General features: G+C 39.4%; 1 protein-coding gene across 1 annotated transcript in view; it reads right to left on the bottom strand.

Moving 5' to 3' along the window:
* The window catches only part of cd302 (CD302 molecule), a 43418-nt gene that overhangs the window by 3707 nt on the left and 15600 nt on the right, over positions 1–24111 (bottom strand). The window contains exons 4-5 of the mRNA XM_043693842.2: positions 20709–20891; positions 5138–5170 (exon numbers count right to left, since the gene is read on the bottom strand). Coding sequence (XP_043549777.2) covers positions 5138–5170; positions 20709–20891 — 216 coding nt within the window. The remainder of the gene's footprint in view (positions 1–5137; positions 5171–20708; positions 20892–24111) is intronic.

Here is a 24111-nt window from a genome sequence, read left to right on the forward strand (position 1 = left end):
CCACATTCAACAAGCCCTGGACTCTGTGTGGATCTGAGCAGTCAGGTGCTGAACATGGTGCTGTCATCAGTTTTGCAGTGGTGCCATATTGGAAATCAAGTCCCACTATTTCCAGAATCATGATAAATGTGAAGATTTAATGAATTGACTGAAAATCCCAATTTGCCTCTGACAGATTGCTATCCAGGATAAACAGTGCATTTCACCAGTCCAAACATCACAAAACTTGGCTTGTTTCATAATCCTTTATTCTTCAAAGAGGCCTTGATGTTATTTGCACATTGATGATCAGTCTATAGTTCATTGGTTGCATGGCTGGATCCAGGGTCTTTCTTTGTCTTTAGGCTTTAGAATAAATTTTGTCAGCCTGTGAATACAGTTTTTTTTTCATTCCTTCACAGAAAATTGGAGAAAAGATTGATGCAACTAGCATCAGGAGGTCTCCTTGCTTCTCTCTGTCACTCCCATCACTGAATTGGTGTTAAACTGCAATCTAATCAGAGGCTTGTTATGCAGAGCTCTCCTGAACTCGCAAATTTTGGTGTTAATTGAAAAGCCAATCAAAAGAATGAATTTGCTCAGACAGTCTTAAGTACAAACAGCTGCTGCTGCTTTCACTGGACTCAATGTCCCAGCTAGTTGGGGTGGGTCAGTTCGCTGGATGATGATTTACAATGCTGAGTGACAACCCCAGGATAGGTTCAATTCCCTCATTGCTTGAAGTCAACATGGAAATACTGTCCCAGTTAGTTGGCGGATCTTGTGGTGCAGTGGTAATGTCCTATCTCTGTGCCATGAGGCCTGGGTTCAAATCCCATATGGAACCAGGCATGTGAGATAACATCCCTGAACAGGTCAATTAAAATATTTGTCCCAGTTAGTTGAAGCTTTTGTGGTGTAGTGGTAGTGTCCCACCTCTAAGCCAAGAGGTCTGGGTTCAAGTTCCAGTTCCTACAAGACATATGTAATAACATCTCTGAGAGGTTGATTAATAATATCTGTCCCAGTTCATCAGGGGCTCTTGAGTTACAGTGATAATGTTGCTACCTCTGAACCAGGAGGCCTGATGCCACGGGGCGGCATGGTGGTTAGCACTGCTACCTCACAGTGTCAGAGATCAGGGTTCAATTCCTGCCTCAGGCAACTGTCTGTGTGGAGTTTGCACATTCTCCCCGTTTTGCGTGGGTTTCTCCGGGTGCTCCGGTTTCCTCCCACAGTCCAAAAATGTGCAGGTTAGGTGAATTGGCTATGCTAAATTGCCCGTAGTGTTAGGTGAAGGGGTAAATGTAGGAAAATGGGTCTGGGTGGGTTGCTCTTCAGAGGGTCGGTGTGGACCTATTGGGCCGAAGGGCCTGTTTCCACACTAAGTAATCTGATCTAATTTAATCATGATACTTAACGAATTCAGAGTCAATGTTAAGGGCTGCCTGGGTCACTCCCTCCTGACTGTATGCTATCGTGCTGCTACCTCTGGTGGGTCTGTCTACTACTGGGTCAGGACATACCCAGGGATTGGTGATGGTGTTGTTTGGGGCATCATCTATATACTGATAGTATGTTTCTGAGTGCACAACTATATCAGGCAGTTGTTAGACTATTGTGGGGAGTTAGTTTTCCTAATTTTAGCACAAGGCCCCAAAAGATGATTTTGCTGGCTTGATGAGACTGGATGTGCCACTGTTGTTGTTTCCAGCTGCTAGGTCAAAGCTGGGGTTGTTCATCCAGTTTCATCTTCTGTAATGGTTCTGTACTTGTTTTCTAGGCCATTTCAGGGGTGGTCAACCACACTGCTGTAGGTCTGAAGTCATATGTATTCAATGTGAAGGACAGGAGACTTATTTCCTTAAATGTAATTAATAAACCAGATGAGTTTTTATGTTAGTTGTCATTGGTCTCACGGGGGTAAGCATTAGAATCAATTTTAATTCTAGATTTAATTAATTTATTTTAAAAGATAGTGTGTGCTTGTTTCTACTGGAGTTTAGAAGAATGAAAGATGACCTGATTGAGTTGTGTATGATTCTGAATAGTCTTGACAAGGTGGAGGTGCCAGAGATCTACAGCAAAGTAAAAGGCCCTCTGCCGTCACGTCCATGCCATTCAAAACAACCATCTAATTATTCTAATTCTGTTTTCCAGCACTTCACTGTCTCCCTTGGCATTGCAAGTATACATCTAAATACTTCTTAAATGTTGCGGGTTTTTTGCCTCTACCACTCTTACAGGCAGAGAGTTCCCGTGTCTCACCACACTCTAGGTGAAAAGGTTTTCCTCAATTCCCTCCAAACCTTCTGTCACTCACTTTAATATGTGACTAGGATGCTTCTTCTTGTGGGTTAGTCCAGAACTAGGGGTCATTGTTTTAACATTAAGGGTCATCTTAGACAACAGAGAGGAGTTATTTCTCTTTGGAACTAACTGGCACAAAAGGTAATGGAGGCAGGGTCATTGAATATTTTTAAGACAGAAGTGAATAGATTTTGCACGGGAATCAAAGGTTATTGTGATTAAAAAAGTGTTGGAGAAACTTAGCAGAATGCAGAGAAAAAAACTTTTAAAAATAGTTGACATTACAGAAGAGAAACTTTGGGAGGTCTTGGGGAATATAAAGGTAGATAAATCTCCAGGACCTGATCTAATGCATCCCAATACATTGGTGGGAAGTAAGGGAGGAAGTTATGAGACCCCCTTGCAGAAATATTTTCATCATCTATAACTATGGGTGAGGTGCCTGATGACTGGAGAGTGGCTAATGTTATACCTTTGTTTAAGAAAAGTTGTAAGGAGAGTCTGACTTCGGTTTTGGATAAATTGTTGGGGGCGATTATAAAAGATAGGATTTATGGACATTTAGAGAGGCAAAAGATGGATAGTCAGTATGGATTTGTGTGAAGAAAATAATGTCTCACAAACTTGACTGAGTTTTTTGAGGGAGTTACTAAAAAGATTGATGATGGCACAGCAGATGTTGTTTACTGGGATTTAGTAAAGTCTTTGACAAGTTTCCTCATGGTAGACTAATGAGCAAAGTTAGGTCAGATGGGATTCAGGATGAACTTGCCAATTGGATACATAATTAGCAGAATGGCAGGAGACAGAGAATAAAGGTTGAGGATTGTTTTCGGACTGAAGGTCTGTGACCAGGAGTGTTCCACAGGGATTGGTTCTGGATCCTCCTTTGTTTCTCATTTATATAAATGATTTGGATAAGAATATAGAAGGTATGGTTGATAAGTTTGCAGACAACACCAAAATTGGTTGCTTTATAGACAGTGAAGGAGGTTTTCGAAGATTACAAAGGGATCTTGATTGAATGGGTCAATGATCTGAAAAATGGCAGATGGAGTTCAATCTGGATAAATATGAAATATTGAATTTTGGTACAATAAATAAGGGTAGGGTCTTGGGTAAATTGTAGAAAAGAGGGACTTAGAGTAGCAGGTACATAATTCTTTGAAGTTTGTGTCACATATAGACAGGGTGGTTAAAAAGGCGTTTGCCACGCTTTCCTTTATTGCTCAGTCCTTGGAGTAGAGGAGTTGGGAAGTCATGTTGAGGTTGTACAGGGCACTGATGAGGCCTCTTCTGAAATACCGAGTCCAGTTCTGGTTGCACAGTTATAGGAAGGATATTATCAAGCTGGAAAGGGTTCAAAAGAGATTTACCAGAATGTTGCTGCGTATGGAATGTGTGAGTTATAAAGAAAGACTAGATAGGCACCAACAAAAAAAGTCCCAGCCTAAGAGGTTGACAGGCGATTTGATAGAAGTTTATAAAATAATGAGAGGTATAGATAGAGTTAACGATAGTTATATTTTTCCTAGGATGGGGATTTCAAGACTAGAGGGCATATTTTTAAGGTGAGAGGAGAGAGATTTAAAAAAGTCAAGGCAAATTTTCTTTTTTAAACACAGAAGTAGTTCGTGTGTGGAATGAACTTTGAGTAATTGGTGGATGCGGGTACAATTACAATGCTTAAAAGAAATTTGGATAGATACATGTATAGGAAAAGTTTGGAGTATGGGTCAGGAGCAGGGACGTGGGACAAGTTTAGTTTGGGATGATGTTTGGCATGGACTGGTTGGACTGAAAGATCTGTTTCCTTGCTGTATGACTCTGTGGCGGCATCTGTGTAGAGAGAAATAGACTTAACATTTCAAGTCTAAAAATAGCTCTTCTTCAGAATTGGTGATTATTGTGGATAGATGGGAATGAAGAATACAAACACAAACAGATCAGCCATTGAATGGTAGAGCTGGCTCAAAAGGGACATCTTTCAATTGCAAATCTATTCATCATTATCTTACAAATATCAAAAACATTGGCTCCAAATCTTGTGAAGCAGATATTTCCAAAGATGCACAAGCCTCAATGGACTTCGGGTACTCCTAATTCATAAGCTTCACCAGCTGCCATAGCAGGATTTGAATCTACATCCCCCAGAGCATTAGCCTGGGCTTCTGGTCCACTGGTCCAGTGACATTACCACTGCACCACCACATTCTCTATTTGTTTTAATGATACCACCTCTCATTCTCTTAAACCTAAGACAGGAATTTTGTTTTACAAAAAAAATACAGAACAGCAGATGCTGGAAATCTGAAACAAAAATCAAAATTACTGTCAAAACTCAGCAGGTTTGACAGTATTTGTAGAGAGAAAGCAGAGTCAACATTTCAGTCCAGTGACCCTCCTTTAGAGTGAGAATTCTTTTCTCCTTACAAATGACCTCCTTCATCTCAAAAATTAATCAAGTGATCCCTCGCTGCACCTCCTTCCCTAAGATAGAGTAATAGAAGACAAAATAGATAGACTTTGGTTTGCAATTGCTCTCTGTTTATTTGAAAGTAGTATAATTGATATATTAGATAGATACTCTACTGTTACTGATGGACAGTATGTGAATGGAATGAACTTCATGTGTCAAACAGGTTTATACGTTTCATAAATCTGCCTGATCATTTACTCTTTCACTCCTCAAGGAAGTTGTCCCTGAAACTGGGCGTCATGGCACCGACATTACACTTTTACTTTGATCTTAGATCATACGAAAAAGCATCAATTCTTTAAGATATCATGAATAAAAAACATTTTCAGATCAAATGTTTAAAATAATGTATTTGATACATAAACTCACCTCTTGAACATTTTTCTCCATCAGGTACAGCAACTAGAAAAGAAAACTTCCATGACTTCCAAGTAAAGTGACAAATTGTATGTACAGTAATGCTAATGTGACAACTGAGGTGAGATGAGTGTACTACCACTCCAATCCCACTGCTCCATAGGTCACAACATAAAATAAAAATATACTTCCCTGTTACCGAGATGGCCAATAAAATACCTTAACATATCATGTTTAAAATGAAAGAAATTCAAATCAAGTTTCATTCGTAAAGACAATTGTTGATTTATCAAAACCTTTATTCAAGGAGAATAAAATAATGATTAACATACAGTTAGTATTATGAAAGTATACATGTTTATTCCTCAAAATAATTTCAAAATACACTCAAGCATTCAAGGTGAAAAGATTTCAAAAAAAATGTATAAACTAAGAACAGGAGTAGCCATTTGGCCCTTTGAACCTGATCTGCCCTTCAATATAATCAAGCAGATCCTCTGTTTCAATACCATACTCTCTCTTTCTTCCCATACTCTTTGGATGCCTTTAAAATCTAAACATCTACCTACCTTGAATTTATTCAGTGTGTTGGCCTCCACAGTCTTCTGTGGTACAGAATTCCACAGGATCACTGCCATTTTAGTGAAGGAATCTTTCCTCATCTCAATCTTAAATAGTGTACCCTTGTCCTGAGAGCAAGAACCCTAGTTCTAGATTCCCCACTAGGAAAAACATCCTCTTTGCATAGAGTCTGTCCAGCCCTGTTTGGGATTTCTCTGCAGAGACTGGGTTAGCAAATACAATATTGTGAAGCTCCTTCAATTACTCTTTCAGAGGAAGAAGTAAATTAAGTCAATAAGATGGCTTTTTCAGGAACAGAAGATATCAGCTAGGCCGCCCTAACTCATAGGATTCTTGTTCCCTACCAAATTTCAGATAACATAACATTCTTCATGCAGATACCATACAGTCCGAACAAGGGTTTACAGCAAAGCAAGCAGATATCACCAATCCTGCCATTTCTAGGAGCCCTTGTTTAAAACGCAACTTCAATATCCACAGTAACATTTCAATGCTCTCTTCTAAAGAAGCAATTCAGGTATTTCTGCAAGATTATTCAACTTGCCACCATTCTTCAAAACATAAGTCCTCCATGAAATACTAAACATGACATCAGTTGTCACACTGGTGCGAGCTAATTAATTACCTGTAGAGCTGGGAAAGAAATCTAAGACTTAATAGATACCTCAATGTAAATCTGAGCTAAAAAAAAATGCAGGGAATGATCTATAATATTCAGAGTAAACTCAAAATGATATGTTGATTGGTAGCTTTTCTGCTTATCAAGGCTTTGTTAACATTTATTTATTATAGTAAATCAATGCCAGATACGTGCCAGCCTTAGATGACAGGTGGCAATCACTCATGGTCAAAAAGACTTGTGGGTTTGAGTCCCACTTTGGTAAAGAGGTGGTTAAAGTGCAGAATTCAGGAGAGGTTATTAAAATTTCCAGCACACACACAAATAGGACAGAGTGTATGGAAAGGATTAGCAATCAAACTTCAAGCACATTGGACAAACGAATGACAACGAGAAGAGGGACGGTTAATAGAGGACTGAAGGTGTTATATCTGAATATACACAGTATAAGGAATAAGGTAAATGAGCTTGTGGCGCAAATCAAAATTGGCAGGTATGATGTGGTGGGCGTCACAGAGACGTGGCTGCAAGAGGATCAGGACTGGGAGCTGAATATTCAAGAATATACATCCTATCGAAAAGAGAGGCAGGTGGCAGAGGAGGTGGGGTTGCCTTATCAGTAAGAAACGAAATGGGGTCAGTTAGTGCAGAATCTGTGTGGGTGGAATTGAGGAAGCGCAAAAGTAAAAAAAAAACATATTTGGAGTTATGTACAGGCCTCCAAACAGGAGTCAGGAGCTGGGGCACAATGCACAAGGAGATAGAAAAGATGTGTAGGAAAGGCAAAGTTACAGTGATCATGGGGGATTTCAATATGCAGGTGGACTGGGAAAATCAGGTTGGTAGTGGATTGCAAGAAAAGATATTTGTAGAATGTCTACAAAATGGAGTAGCTTGTGGAGGAGCCCACTAGGGGACAGGCAGTACTGGATTTAGCATTGTGCAGTGAGGCAGACTTAATAAGGGAACTTAAGGTGAAGGAACCCTTAGGACACGGGGATCATAATATGACTGAATTTAGTGTGCAATTTGAGAACAAGATGATAGAATCAGAGGTAATGGTATTACAGCTGAATAAAGGCAACTACAAAGGCATAAGGGAGGAGTTAGGTAGAAGAGACTGGGAGTTTTGGGGGTAATTCAGGAGACAGCAGAGATTCATCCCAAGGTAAAAGAAGGTAAAAACAATGACTGCAGAAGCTGGAAACCAGAGTCTAGATTAGAGTGGTGCTGGAAAAGCACAGCAGTTCAGGCAGCATCCAAGGAGCAGTAAAATCGACGTTTCGGGCAAAAGCCCGACGTTTCCTGATGAAGGGCTTTTGCCTTAAACATCGATTTTACTGCTCCTCAGATGTGGCCTGAACTGCTGTGCTTTTCCAGCACCACTCTAATCTAGCCCAAGATAAAAGAAGCATGGTACAGGAAGGATGAGGCAACCATGGCTGACAAGGGAAATCAGGGATAACATAAAAGCAAAAGAGAAAGCATATAATGTGGTGGAGGGCAGTGGGAAACCAGAGGATTGGGAAGCTTACAAAGACCAACAGAGGTCAACAAAAATAAATGAGGGAGAAAATTATAGAAAAAGGAAGACTAAGAGTTTCTTTAGATATATAAAAGAGAAAAAGAGAGGCAAAAGTGGACATTGTACTGCTGGAAAATGACCCTGGAGAGACAGCAGTGGGGAATAAGGAAATGGCCTTCATGTCAGTCTTCACTGTGGAAAACACGAGTAGGATCTCAAAAATTCAAGAGAGTAAGGGGGTAGTGCCGAGTATGGTCACCTTCACCAAGGAGAAGGTGCTAGAAAAACTGAATGACCTGAAGGTGGATAAATCACCTGGACCCGACCCCAGAGTTCTAAGAGACATAGCTGAAGAGATAGCGGAGGCGTTAGTGGTGATCTTTCAGGAATCAGGAAGGGTCCCAGAGGACTGAAAAATCACTAACGTGACACCCCTGCTTATAAAGGAAGAAAGACAACTGGAAAAATTACAGACCTATTATCCTAACCTCGGTGGTAGGCAAGATCCTGGAATCCATTGTGAAGGATGAGACTTCTAAATACTTGGACCGTCTCGTAAAATATGGCAAAGTCAGCATGGTTTCGTCAAGGGGAAGTCATGCCTGACAAATCTGCTAGACGTCTTTGAGGAAGTAACGAACAGGTTAGACCAAGGACAGCTAATGAATGTTATCTACTTGGACTACAAGAAGGCCTTTGACAAGGTGCCACGCAGAAAGCTGCTGACTAAGATAAGGGCCCATGGTGTCAGAGACTAGGTGCTAGCATAGATAGAAGATTGGCTGTTTCGCAGAAAGCAGAGAATGGGGATAAAAGGGTCCTTCTCAGGATGGCAGCCGGTGACAAGTGGTGTTCCATAAGGCTCAGTTTTGGGACCTCAATTTTTCACGTTATACATTAACGATCTAGATGAAGGAACAGAGGTTATTCTGGTTAAGTCTGCAGATGCTAAAAAGATAGATAGAGGGACAGGTAACATAGAGGAGACAGGAAGGCTGCAGCAAGATTTGTACAGTTTAAGACAATGGGCAAAGAGGGGGAGATGGAGTACAACATGGAAAAGCGAGAGGTCATGCACTCTGGTAGGAAGAAGAGGAATGGCCTACTTTCTGAATGGAGAGAAAATTCAGAAGTCTGAAATGCAAAGAGACTTGGGAGTTCTAGTCCAGGATTCTCCCAAGGTAAATTTGCAGGTTGAGTCAGTAGTTAGGAAGTTAGTAGTTAGCAAATGCAATGATGGCATTTATTTTGAGGGGTCTTGAATACAAGAACAGGGATGACCTTTTGAGCCTCTATAAGGCTCTAATCAGACAACATTTGGAGTATTGTGCGCAGTTTTGGGCCCCATATCTCAGGAAGGATGTACTGGCCTTGGAGCGTGTTCACAGGAGGTTCAAAAGAATGGTCCCAGGAATGAAAAGCTCAACATATGAGGAATGTTTGAGGACTCTGGGTCTATACTCGATGGAGTTTAGAAGGAAGAGGGGGATCTAATTGAAACATACAGAATACTGAATGACCTGAACAAAGTAGATGTTGGGAAGATGTTTCCATTGGTAGGAGAGATTAGGACCCAAGGACACAGCTTCAGAGTCAAGGGAAGACGTTTTAGAATGGAGATAAGGAGAAACCTCTTCAGCCCGAGAGTGGTGAATCTATGAAATTCATTGCCACAGAAGACTGAGGAGGCCAGGTCATTGAGTATATTCAAGATGGAGATAGATAGGTTTGAGTATCAAAGGGATCAAGGGTTATGGGGAGTAAGCGGGAGAATGGGGTTGAGAAACTTATCAGTCATGATTGAATGGTGGAGCAGACGTGATAGGCTGAGTGGCCTAATTTCAGCTCTTACATCTTATGGTCTTTAGATAGGAGCTCATAATCCAGGTTGCTAACTTGAGTGACTTGCTCAGAAATGCTCCCTTTTAGATAAAATGTTAAATCACATTCCTGTCTAAGTTAGTGCTTCCCAAACATTTTCCCTCAGTGATCCCATTTCCAGAATTTAAAATTTCTGCAATCCTTCTGTTAGGACTGAGAGAGTGTGTGTGTCATAATTTTATTAGAGCTTCACAGTGGCCATAGCTGCCTCCAAGCTCTCAGTTCCAGTAGTTCAGACCATGAGCCTACTTTGGGAAGCTAAGCTTTAGTTGCTCATAAAATCTTCTATGGTACAGTTTGAAGAGCAGATAAATTGTCCTACTTCATGCTCACCAACCACCACATAAATTATGTGCTCGTTTATCTCCGTCATTGATAGGACATTGACTATGAAAATAGATTGCCATATTTCCTTTCATCATAACTGTAAATATACTGAAAAGTTTGTATATTTGACTGTGAAGTGTTCAGGATCATAAGAATTACAAATACAAGTGCCTGGAATCTTTATTAGCATTCTGCTAAGTTGAGCATTTTCTGGAAAAGAATTACTGATCTCTGGCCCAGATAATCTGAATTGAAATCCCATTTGCCCTGGAGATGTGTCACACAATATCAGAACAGTTTTTTTTTCTTTAACAATCACAATAATGTACTACTTCACACATTGCAGAGCTGAAAGGTATTTTCACATGATCTGTTTGAACAGAGAATATCAAATATCTCCGAGATTGCTGAAACCTTCTGGCAGGGCAAATCTTCAAAAGGAAAGGTTTTCACAGTTTCTGCAAAGGCAGATGCCATGTGGTTTTAATGGATGAGAAAAAAATCCATTGAACTCACAATTTTTGAATATGACAAATGCCAAACTGTATGGAATAATGATACCTCCACTGGAGAGAAGTCCGTGAATGTGTGATGCAGATTGAAATTTAATGGACATAGTCAGTCATTTACATTGCTTTTGAAATACACATAATGCATAATTATTAAGATCACTAAATTGTTCAGCATACAGGAATCAGAATAACTTGGGCCCCTGCAGAGGGATCCATCCTGAAAGTAACATCTTACTTCTACATGGCACCAGATAAAAAACTGAGACAAAATCTAGGAAAGAAAATTAGGTAAGAATTCTCTAATCTCTCAAAACTGTCCATCAGGCTGAAAGATCAAATATAGCAGAAACAGGAAAGGGGTTTAAAATTAAATAATTCAACTAAGACAAAAACTAAAAACTTTTCATATAGGAAATTTATGGTTTTATTGGATAAAAGGTGAAATAATTTTTCAGAGGTCAGCATCCCATCACCAATCACCCTTTAATTACAAATGCGTAACCTTTGACGATAGTATGCCTCTTACAAAGTCAGGCTTTCTGGGGCTCAATATCCCTGACATTCACCTTTATATGTCAGCCAGGTCTCCCTGATTGGACCAGGTAACAGCCCCACTCAGGGAAATCATACTGTCTGAGGTCCAGCTGGCTGATCTCATCACAGTCACTACAAGAGGCAGGGCTTAAGCTGCCCCTTGTTCCCACGTCAAAAGTTGCAGAGTCATAGAGATGTACAGGATGGAAACAGATCCTTCGGTCCAACCCGTCCATGCTGACCAGATATCCCAACCTAGTTCCACCTGCCAACACCTGGCCCATATCCCTCCAAACCCTTCCTATTCATATACCCATCCAGATGCCTTTTAAATGTTGCAATTGTACCAGCCTCCACTACTTCCTCTGGCAGCTCATTCCACACATGCACCACTGTCTGTGTGAAAAAGCTGTCCCTTAGATCTGTTTTATATCTTTCCTCTCTCACCCTAAACCTATGCCCTCTAGTTCTGGACTCCCCCACCCCAGGGAAAAGACTTTGCCTATTTATCCTAATCATGCCCCTCATGATTTTATAAACCTCTATAAGGTTACCCCTCAGCCTCCGATGTTCCAGGGAAAACAGCCCCAACCTGTTCAGCCTTTCCACATAGCTCAAATCCTCCAATCCTGGCAACAAAATCACTTGGCATTCATGAAGTGTTTCCAGTAAGAATCTTGCCAGAAAGAGGGAGCTCACTAGCATCATCCAGGAAATGTCCAGTGTTGTAAAATTGGGATTGCTGCAGAAGCATCTGAAGAAACAGGAAAGAGTTTAAGAGGCAAACAACTGTCAAACACAATTACGTCACTCACTGATGGCTGCAGCAAGTCTTCTGCCAAACTAGGGAGGAAGAATGGTGAGTATTAAGTCCCCTTTCTACTCCAGAGCCTTCCTACAACTATCCCAGGAACTACATTAAGTTCAACCTGGCGGTGTATGGGAGCTTCAAATAGTAGAATGAATGAGATGTAAACATGCCAGAAACAAGTTCTTGCAACCCATCATGTTCCACATTTGTGTGCAGTCGACAGGGAAGGTGCAGCTGCCATCAGTACTGACAGAAATAAAGGTGGAGAAAGAGAAATGCAGATTGAAGCATAGACAACACAAAGTCACCCTGTCCAAAATTTGCTCCCTTTTCTCTTGCTACCTTGATACTCAAAGATCCAGCCCTCAAACTTATCTGTTCAGGTGTCTGTGTAATACATTCATGCATTAATTTGTGAAGAGCTAAATGAAAAATCCCAATTAAAATACATTGTTATCCTGTTTAAATAGTGAACATGCTACAAAACAGAGTAAGCCAATCAATGGGTTATTGCATTTTGCTCTGCATCTATGTCCTTTATGCATGTCTACATTGGCATATTCTAATCAATGGAGACATTTGCTTTTCTTTGATGCATAAAGTGCACTGCATGGATCAATGCATACCATTTGACTGCAGCGCAGAGCACACTCTGTGTTAAATGATTTGTACCTTACCTGCCTTTTGCTAATGTTAATTTAATTTGCTCCACATATGATTGTGTCGGGAGCATACGTTTAATCACTGATGTCACCGAATGAATTATGGGGATTTTATTCCAGTTTTGCATAGGAAGGAAGACAAGATTAAATATTCTGGTATGAATATTAATCTTGTGCATAAGAAACACCCAATCCAGACAGATTAGTTGACCCCTTCCTGTCTATTTAGCTAACGTTTTCTTGTTGTGAGGCTAAAACCTTTTGAAGAGGTGGCGGAGTTAACCAGTATTTGCAGCACATTGATGCAAAATCAAACTTTTCTTAGTTGCCTTTATTGATCTGATGGCTCAACATTTTCTTTGTTTGAATCAATTTGCATAACTTAGCGCAAATTCTGTAGATAACTATAAATAAAATACTTCTTTCCTTGTTACATCAAAACTAAAAAAACCTTCAAATGCAATCTTAAATTGTCAAAATAGTTAACCTAAAATAATGTGATTCTCACTAAATTTTCCACTGGAGGTGCACAGCATTCCAAAGTTTTATACTAATGTGGATCCCAGACTTGGGGTACTTTAAACCTTGAGTAAGTTTGAATGCAGTTTTCTGGAAGTACAACATCATTGAAGAGTATGTGGCTCTTGTGAAGGCAAAATATAAAATAATGACTATATGTTTCCACAACAAAAGATAACAGAGAAAGATAAATGTCAATTAAGGACAAATATACAATGATAATTATGTTTATTACAGTCACTAAGATGGACAAGTATATTCAGACCTCCATTATCACTGGCCATACATTGATCATTCTGAGTTAATTTAGATGAGTATGTACAAGAAGGGAGCATGGGAAATGGAGAAATTGAAAATATACAACTGGTATACAAAAAGGTATGAAACATACAACTTAGCAGTATGAGACATTGCTTTGGCCATTGCTATAATACTGTGAGCAATTTTAGGGATGCCATGATGGAGAGATATTGAAGCTATAGCCAAAATTTAATGTATTAATATAATTATATAGAGGAGAGGATGGTTATAGATTAGAGACTTGAAGAATGTGCATTTTGTTTACTATAGCAAATAACATCAAATAGAATTATTTAAGTTTTTCGAAAGCTTGACTAAGGGATCATGCTATAGTTAAGAAGGGGACATAAGTTTTTAGGTATAGTATAATAAGGTGGATAGTTAGCATTTTCTGCAGATGTGATTAAGAGTTCTGACGGGAGTGTTGCTTGCTCAGTGTCAGCGTTAAGGACATTTCCACATTGCTAGGGAACTTGAGATGGGATTGGAAGGGGCCAGTTATAAATGGTCTACTTTAGAAACAATGACATGGTTAGAACCAGGGTGAAGAATGTTAATTATACAGTAGAACTTTGCTGATTTGAGAGTAATTTAGTAAATCTAAAACTGGTATCTTAAGTCTGAAAACTAATTACATATGGTTGAGGGGTACTTTGGCTCAGGCGCAAGAGGGACCTGGACTAAACTATGACAGTGGATAGTGTCACAATGATATAAAATATTGACTACCGATTTTTGAATTCCATTGTCTGGTCTAATACTTTCTAAAATGGAGCTTTCCATTTACAAATGGTTTTTAAAAAGGGGCCAAAATTACAGAATTAAGATGGCCATAGTGATCACCTGATTACAATTTGACTGGTTCTATGAAACCAATGTAAATTGAACAAGATACAGCCAAGATGAAATGTACATTTTCCCAAAGGGTAATCAAGTGAGCTAGCAAGTCCATAGGGCATGACTCCGATTTTGATTTACACCTGAGAATGTTCATGTTGGAAAAGAAACTTCGTTTATAATTAGGAATCCTAAAAACATACCTCCCACAGACATGGGATATACAAAGTTTGTAGTTCAAGGCGCTGCTTTTAAACACAGAAAGCAAACAGGACTAAGGATGCAGCACTGATCATATGCTGAGTATTCTGTTTATCAAGAGGAGAAAGCAACCAGTGACCGTATTGATTGGAAAGATACCAATGAACCAACCATGGTCTCTGGTTAAAACCTTTCAATTCAAGAACAATTTTAGGATTCTAAAGTGTACATTCATCTATGCTGGACACTGCTCTTTTGTGAGTGAGTGAAAGAGTCGGTATGTGAGAGAAACGGAGATTGTGTGCATCTGTCTGCATCGATTGTTCACGTGTCTCTGGGTATTTGCGCCATATGAACACGCATGAATATATGAACAAGGATCCACAATGGCTGAACTGATTCTAACCTCCACTCTATACCTAGTACTGACTCACAGAGGTAGTGGTGAGTTTGTGTACAGCGACATTGGCATCAGTGATGTAGACCCAGAGCAGACTCTTGGCTGTAGAATCAATTTCGGGCCAATATGGGACCTGGTGGCATCGGTGGTGGCTGCATTGGTGAGGTTTAGCAAGGACTCATGGTGGCAGCATTGATGGAGGTGAGATGGTGCCAGAGAGTGGCGACTCTTGTCCCTTCACCATGCTGCTAGAACTTGTGGCTGGCCACTCCAGGCCCATGGCTGAGCATTTAACAAGGATTGTAAAGGTGAACTTCATTTTCTTTATTTTTCTGCCTTTATATCCTATGTTTTGGTTTATTTTTGTGTTTTAAGATGGTGCCTGGGAGTGGCAACATTATACAACACTTTTCACTGTATTTTGTAACAAAATATACATGACAATAAATAAACAAATTAATAAAAATCAACATTTTTGCACTCCAAGTATCTTTCATACCCTTGGTAATCAAGAATTTACCTTTACCTTAAAAACACTTTAAGATTCTGAATCCATTGCCTTTCTAGGAAGAGTATTCCAAAAGCCATTCAACCCTCACTTTTTATCCCTTATCAATGTCTTAAATAGGTACCCGCTTATTTTTAACTGTGACTCCTAGTTCAGGATTCTCCCACAAAAGGAAGCATCCTTTCATCCACCCAGTCAAGTTCCCTCAGGATAGTGTGTGTTTCACTATATCCACCCAAAGGTGACTTCAGAGGTCTAAAACTATCTAGTGTTTCCTAATATTTCAAATATTGGTCGAGTAAAGCATCTCTGAACTGCTTCCAACACAATAACATCCTTCCACAAGTATGACGACCAGTACTGTATAAAGTACTCCAGCTGTAGACTCACCAAGCTCTGTATAACCTTCCACTCTTGCACTCGGTTGCCCTCACAATAAAACAGGGCATTCCATCTGCTTTCCTGATGTCAAAACCATGTTGGCTTTACCTGACTGCCTTGCGCTTATCCAAATGCCCTGTATTTCTATCTTTAATAATAGCCTTTAATATTTTCCCTATGACTGATAACTGGCCTGCAGTTTCCTGCTTTCTGCCTCTCTCCCCTCTTTGAAGGAAGAGTTACATTAGCTACATTCCAGTGTAAAGGAAGTTGTCCTGAATCTAATGACTTTTGGAAAATTAAAACCAATGCAACCATTATCTCACTAGTTTCTTCTTTTAAGACCCTAGCATGAAATCCATCATGAGCCAGGAATGGTCAATTTGCAGTTTTAACAATTTAAGGCCATTATGGGACCTAGTGGCATCGGTGGTGGCTGCATTGGTGAGGTTTAGCAAGGACTCATGGTGGCAGCATTGATGGAGGTGAGATGGTGCCAGAGAGTGGTATTACTTCCTTGGTAATGTAATTTTCTTGAATTCTTCCTCCCTTACAATTTTTAATTTAAACCTATTCTGGGTTGTTACTTGTATTATTTTTAGTGAAGACGAACACAAAATTCTCCACTTCATATGCCATCTCTTTATCCTCCATTAGTAGTTCTTCAGACTTTGTTTAATATAGAATCAACACGTAATTTGTTAACTCTCTTTTATATATATCTAAGGAACCTTTCCCATCTAATTTTATATTGTTGACTAACTTCATCTTGTACTCTAATTTTTCTCCTCCTCATTAATCTTTTAAAAACTTTTTGCAATTGTTTATATTCTACCCGATTCTCCGATTGTCACCTATCTTTGCACAATTCTGTGTCTGTTCATAGAGTATGATACTATTTTTGACTTTTTTAGTTAACCATGGAGGACAGGTCAGTCCTTAGAGTTACTCTTAATTTCTTAAAATCATCCATTCTGTGCTTCCTGAAATAAATCCTTAAATGGTTGCTGCTGCATCTCCATTGACCTACCTCTTATTCCAAACTGCTAGTTCACTTTCACTCAGCCTACTTTCATGCTGTCATAACTGCCCATTGTTTAAATTCAAAATGGTAGTCTTGGACCCACACTTCTCTCCCTTAAACTGTATGTAAATTTCAATCATAATGATCACTGCTAACCTGGGCTGCTTTCACGGAGATCAATAATTAAGCCTATCCCATTGGTCAAAATCAGATCTAGTTCAATATTTCTGTTTGGTGCTAAAAGCATGCAGATCTAAGAAACAGTCCCAAAAATATTCAATTAATTCATCATCGAGACTACGTTTTCCCATCTAGTCTTTGTGTCAGTTAAAATCTCCCATGATTGATTGCTGTACCATTTTTGACAAATTCCCATTATTTTTTTCTTGATATCCTGCCCTACCACGTAATTACTGTTAGGGACCTCTACACAACGCCAAATGAACTCTTCCCTTTATCAATCTTCATCTCTACCAAGACTGCTTCTATATCCTGGTTTCCTGAATTTAAGTCATCCCTCTTTATTGTACATATTTAATCTTCACGCATCAGAAGCACTCCTCCACCCATTCCATTGCTTCATGTCCTTCCTAAATGTCACATACCATTCAATATTCAGGTCCTAATCTAGGTCATCCTGTAGCCATGTCTTAGTAAGAGCTACTAGATCGTACTTATTTATCTCAATTTATATTATTAGTTCATCTATCTTGTTTCAAATGCCATATATATTCAAATGCAGTGTCTTAATTTTTATTTTTGTAATTTCTAATTCTATCCACTGATTGTCTCAGACCTGCGTTCTCTGTCCTTTCTTGTCATTGTCTGTTTATCATTTTCAACATTAATTCCTGTCTCCGTTGCCTTTTTTCCTTCTATGTGACTCATCATAAGTTCTCAAATTTGGGCTTTTGTCCTCATCATTTAGATTAAAACCTCCTCTACTTCCCTCATTATGTACACCATCCTAATAGGATAAATTACATTGTCAGAGATTTTATGCTTGACATTGCATCTTTATTACTTTTCACAGTTGAGGAAATAAAATTACTCTCTCAAAAAAAAACTTTGTACTGGTCTTATTATTATTATTTCTTGTGAAAACAGTTAAATGCATATTAATTATGGCACTGTACCAAAAAGAATGTACACGTTTGCTGGGCTAACCGGGGAGGTTGAAACAAAAAAAAAGAGGCCAACCGATTCACCCCTCCCCAACTGTTCACACCATTAGGCATTTAAAGAATTCTCATTTTGCAACATATTTATTCACTCTCTTAAGGAATAAATCCCAACAGATAAAGTGGTATTACTGTTGATAACAGCTGAAGTTAAGGATATTAGATTAAAAGAAGAGGCTTATAATTTTGCCAAAAAGAATGGTAAAACAGAGAAGTGGGTGGGTTTTATAATTCAGCAAAAGGCAACAAAATCTGACAAAACAGATCATAAAAAGGAGGTTAGAGCATAAAGCTGGATCTTCAAAACCAAAGGCTGGAGAAATTATGATGGGGAATATGGACATGGTAGAAACATTGGTGAATTTACTGCATCTGGCTTCATGGTAGAAAATACAAGAACATTCCAGAAGTCATGAAGAAGCAAAAATGTAGCAAAGGACTCAAGTGGTTAACAGTGTAACTAGATACTTGATAATAAATTTGCTGGCCACCAAGAAATACTATAATTTATGATGACAGATGTGTTATCATGTTTGGCAAAACTGGTAAAAGGGTCTTTTGATGTAGCTAATAGGGCCAATAAGGAGATGCTTCTGCATGTAGTGCACTTGTTCAGTTGGCAATACTGTAATTAGTGGAATACTACAAGGATCAAGGCTTGAGTCTAAGTTATTTATAACCTGTATTAATGACTTAGGTGAGCGGATTGAATGTAACATATCAAAAGTTCCAAACAACACAAAGTTAAGTGAGAAAGTAAACTATGAGGAGGATTAAAAAGCCTGAAAAAGAATTAGACCAGGTTAAGTGAGGAAGAATATTGCAGATGGAGTATTGTGTAGCGAAAATGTGAAGTTATCCATTTTGGAAAGAAAGGAAAATCAGAACACATTTTAAGTAGTGAGAAACTGTCAAATATTGGCAGTCAGAGGGATTTCCTGTCCTGATACACACATTACAGAAAGGTGTCTTGCAGATACAGCAAACAATTAAGATTACTTCACTGTAAAGGAATTGGGAGTTTAGAGAGGCAAGAAAAAAATCTTGCTGCATTTGTATAGGGAGTCAATGAGACTACATATGGAGCACTGTACTCAGTTTTGATCTCATTACCCAAGAAAGGCTGTGTGCAATTTTGGAGGTTGTGCATTCAAAATTCAGTAGACAAATATCTAAGTTGAGGAAATTGGCCTAAGATCAGACATTGAATAAACTAAATCTTTATTCCTTAAAATTTGAGAAAATGGAGGGGTGATTTAGTTGAAACATATAAAATTCTTAAGGGATTTGGTGAGATAGATGCTGGGAGGATGCTTCCCCTAACTGGGGAGTCGAGAACTCTGAATAAGGAACCAGCCACTTAGGGCTGAGATTAGGAGAAGTTTGACACTTAAAAAGGTGTTCTGAACATGTGGAATTCTCTAAATCAGCAAGCTATGATGTTTAGTTGTTGAATACATTCATGTCAGAGTTTGACAGATAGTTGGACAGAAATAGAATCAAGTGACAGGAATATGGGAATAGTGCAGTAAGATGTATCTGGTGACCACTGCAAACTTTGTTGAAATTGGGTCAACTCATTTTGGAGCCTTAAAAATGAAGGAGAAGAGATTTTCATTCCATCTGCTGAAATCAAATTTAGATCACATATGTGGACGGTCAGTTGTACTTATTGTACCTAAACCTATTATGCAAGTCAAACATGTTCAAGCAAATGGTAAAAATATAAAATTGCATTTCAAATAGCATATAGTCTGTAAATACAAACAGTCACAATGCATGGTAGGACAAAAAGTCTGTTTCTATGCTGTATGATGCTAAGAAAATAACTAATATAGTGTCACAGTTTATTATAATGCTTAATCCAGTAAAACAGCTGAAGTTCCAAGTATATTGTTACGACACGGGGTAAACCCTCCTGCTTAATTTAAACCAGTAACACAGAAAAGATTTATCCTGTGCAATAATCTGAAAATTTGAGAGGCCAAGAACTACTTAAAGGAAAAATTAACTACTTTATTTCTTAAAGTATAACAAAGAATAACTAACAACTATTTATAACTCCTTCCTCTAACCTATCTTTTACCTCCCCTTCTATAATACGAGTCCGATAAAACCCCCTAATTAAGATTTACCAAAAATTCAAATTTCTAAAACAGCCAGCTGTCGAATCTTCTATTTGGATCTTCTTGTGTGTTTTTCAGGCAATTTTATACATGTTGGTAGCTTGGCAGTTCTCCTCCTAACTGTTCAATTTTCCCTAGTATACCCCCAAAGCATTGGATTGTCTCACTGGCTTTAAGATTGTCAACATACTAAGTTCAAACTTGATTGGAGTTTGGTATTTTTTGGGGTAGAATTTAAACTGATTGGCCTAATTCAAATTTGTTTTGTTGTCTCCAGGCAACCAGCTAATCAAGTTGTTTGACCAAATGTTACATTATATCTTTTTCAGAACACTTGGTGCTGTCAGGTAGTTCTGCTAGCTTTTAACTCTCTTAAAAAGCTACAGTGTACCCACATCTTCATAGCAATATTGCATCACTTATCCGATTCAGAATCAGTGTATACAAGGTAACAAGAGAATCTTTATAAAACATCTCAATATCTATTGAATTGAGTCGGACTTTAACAAACTGCAACAGAAATCGACAATGCATCTCCCAAGAATGCAAGTAAATACTGAGATGATAAACTCAATAAAACTTTCCTTAAATATATTTGATGATGGCAAACAAAAACATGGTGTTTTGCGAAGATTAGCTTGAATTCTACTCACTTGTTGTTGTTTCACATGCCACTGATCTTCCAAAGTTTTCATCACAATTGATTGTTTTCCACTTCCCTGACTCTGTGTCCATAACGACACATGTATCGGCATCAGAAGTTTCTCCAGGCAATTCCCCAGAAGCCCAGTTTGAGTAATTTACTTTAGATTCATCAAGCCATCTCATGGCGCTACCTAAAAAAAAAAGTTAGTGCATGGTATAATCAAGCAGGAAATTCATGTGACACTGATCTACTGACACAGTTCTACTTGCAACGCATTTTATGCTCCACTGCATTTCTTGTGAACTGCCAATAAATGTTGTGGAGCTAGTGCTTATGGACAGGAACAAAGAGCTTCAGTTCATGTCACTACCCAGTGACAAAGCAGCAGCAACTCACTGACACAAATATGGCACTACCAAACAATCACACGGCAGAACATATTGAAGCTTACTTTCCTTCTGAGCAGCTACTGCCTCCCTCTCCCTACACAACACTGAATCAGTAAGAAGTTGTGATGGATTGCAAAAAATAGCCAAGGTGGCACAAGTGATTGGCTCACTTTTAAAAAGTAAAGATATTTGCCTCCTTACTCTCCACGGGAGTCGTACAGGAGGATTGGAAGGAGGTGAATGTTGTTCCTCTTTTCAAGAAGGGTAATAGGGAAACAGCTGGCAATTATAGACTAGTCAGTCTTATGTCTGTAGTCAGCAATGTTTTGGAAAAAATTGAGGGATAGGATTTATGACTATTTGGCAAAGCATAATGTGATTAAAGGCAGTCAGCATGGCTTTGAGAGGAGCAGGTCATGCCTCACAAATCTTATTGAGTTCTTTGAGGAGGTGTCAAGACAGGTCGATGACGGTTGAGCAGTGGATATGGTGTATATGGATTTCAGCAAGGCATTTGATAGAGAATCCCATGGTAGACTCATTCATAAAGTCAGCCAAATATCCCTGTATCCCATACTTCCTATCTGGATTCAGAATTGGCTGGCTGACAGAAGGCAGAGAGAGTGGTTGTAGATGGAAAATATTCTGCCTGGAGGACAGTGTTGAGTGGGGTCCTGCAGGGCTCTGTACTTGGGCCTCTGCTCTTTGTAGTTTTTATAAATGACTTGGATGAGGAGGTTGAGGGGTGGGTTAGTAAATTTGCAGATGACACAAAGGTTGGAGGTGTCATCGATAGTATCGAGAGCTATTGCAGGCTGCAGCACGACATAGGCAGGATGCAGAGGTGGGCTGAGAAATGGCAGATGGAGTTCAACCTGGATAAATGCGAAGTGATGCATTTTGGAAGGTCGAACTCGAATGCTGAATATAGGATTAAGGACAGGATTCTTGGCAGTGTGGAAGAACAGAGGGATCTGTGTGTACAAGTACATAGATCCCTCAAAGTTGCCACCCAAGTGGATAGGGTTGTTAAGAAAGCATATGGTGTTTTGTCTTTCATTAACAGGGGAATAGAGTTTAAGAGCCATGAGGTTTTGCTGCAGCTCTACAACTCCCTGGTGAGGCCACACTTGGAATACTGTGTCCAGTTCTAGTCACCCTACAATAGGAAAGATAGAGAGGCTTTGGGGAGGGTGCAAAGAAGGTTTACCAGGATGCTGCCTGGATTGGAGGGCTTGCCTTATGAAGAAAGGTTGAATAGGCTTGGACTTTTCTCTCTGGAGAGAAGGAGGAAGAGAGGAGACCTGATCGAGGTGTACAAAATAATGAGAGGAATAGATAGAGTCAATAGCCAGAGACTTTTCCCCAGGACAGGATTGACTGGTACGCGAAGTCATAGTTTGAAGATATTAGGAGGAAGGTATAAAGGAGACGCCAGAAGTAGGTTTTTTTTTTTACACAGAGAGTTGTGAATGCATGGAATGCATTACCAGCGGAGATGGTGGAAGCAGTGTCATTGGGGACATTTAAGCGACTGCTGGACATGCACATGGATAGCAGTGAGTGAGGGGTGCGTAGGTTGTTACTATATTTTACATTAGGAATAAATCTCGGCACAATATCGTGGGCCAAATGGCCTGTTCTGTGCTGTACTTTTCTTTGTTCTATGTTCTATGTTCTAAAACAAAAGGTTGGGCAACCTGCACATGTGCTGATGTCATGGAGTACAGAATATGGTGACATCAGCTGTGCATTCACAGATAAATCTGGAAGCCTGTTGCAGTCAGCTGTTGTCACTGGGCTGGTCTACACATGCACCAGCAATCAGTTTAGCATGCAGAGTAATTATTTTATGCACATCAGAATAGGCAACAAATTCAATACTTTTCCACTCAAAGTACTGAAAATATCATGAAGGTCGCCAAGATAAACATCAAACAATCCACTGCAGAGTAACAGAGTCCCTTACTCTGGTCCAACATAAAATTGCTGCCTGAACTGCTGTGCTTTTCTAGCACCACTCTAACCTAGAATAAAATTTAACATTAAATAGCACTTTATTGCATTAAGGAAGATGGCATAATTGTTAGAAGTCAATCATCTCAGCCCCAGGACATGACAGCAGGGGTTTCTCAGTGAAGCGTTAGTTCCTTCATCAATCATCTTACAAATTAAGGTCAAACAGGATAGGTTTACTGATGTTTGCATAAAGCTCAGCATCATTCACAACTACTCAGATGTTGAAAAATTCAGTGTCCAAGTGTTGCAAGACCTTGATAACATTCAGGATTGAGTTGATCAGTGGCAGGTAGCATACCTGCCACAAAAGGACCAACAGATGGCCATTTCCAACAAGAAATAATCTAAATTATTGCCCTTCAACATTTAATGACATTACCATTGATGAATCCCCTGATCAAAATCCTGCAGGTTACCATTGACCAAGAACTGAATTTTGTGGTGTATAATTCACTCCAAACTCCTCAAAGCCTGTCCGCCATCTACAAGGGACAAGTCAGGATTGTGATGAAATGCTATCCATTTGCCTGAATGAGTGTAACTCCAAAAACACTCAAGAGTCTTAACACCATCCAGGACAAAGCCGCCTTGATGCGGGTCCAACCTAAAAACTTCAACATTCACTCCCTTCATCACCAAAGTAACAGCAGTGTGTACCATCCATAAAATGCAGTGCAAAAGATCACTAAAGCTTCTTAGACAGCATTTTCCAATCCATAGCCTGTACCTCTAAAGAAGGCAGGGGAGGGGAAGCAGGTAACTGGGATTCCACCTCTTGCATATTCCCCTCTATGTCCCACATCATTCTGACTTAAATTTCACTGTTCCTTAATGGTTGTGATGTTAAAAATCCATAGTAATCTGACAGCTTGTTGACTAAAACTTTCACCCCCTCTAAGGCGGCACAGTAGTTAGCACTGCTGCCTCACAGCACCAGAGACCCGGGTTCAATTCCTGCCTCAGGCGACTGACTGTGTGGAGTTTGCACATTCTCCCCGTGTC

This window comes from Chiloscyllium plagiosum, unplaced genomic scaffold (genome assembly GCF_037043375.1).
Source record: "Chiloscyllium plagiosum isolate Xiang-an unplaced genomic scaffold, Cpla_swu_hap1 HiC_scaffold_7, whole genome shotgun sequence".
NCBI classification, from domain to species: domain Eukaryota; kingdom Metazoa; phylum Chordata; class Chondrichthyes; order Orectolobiformes; family Hemiscylliidae; genus Chiloscyllium; species Chiloscyllium plagiosum.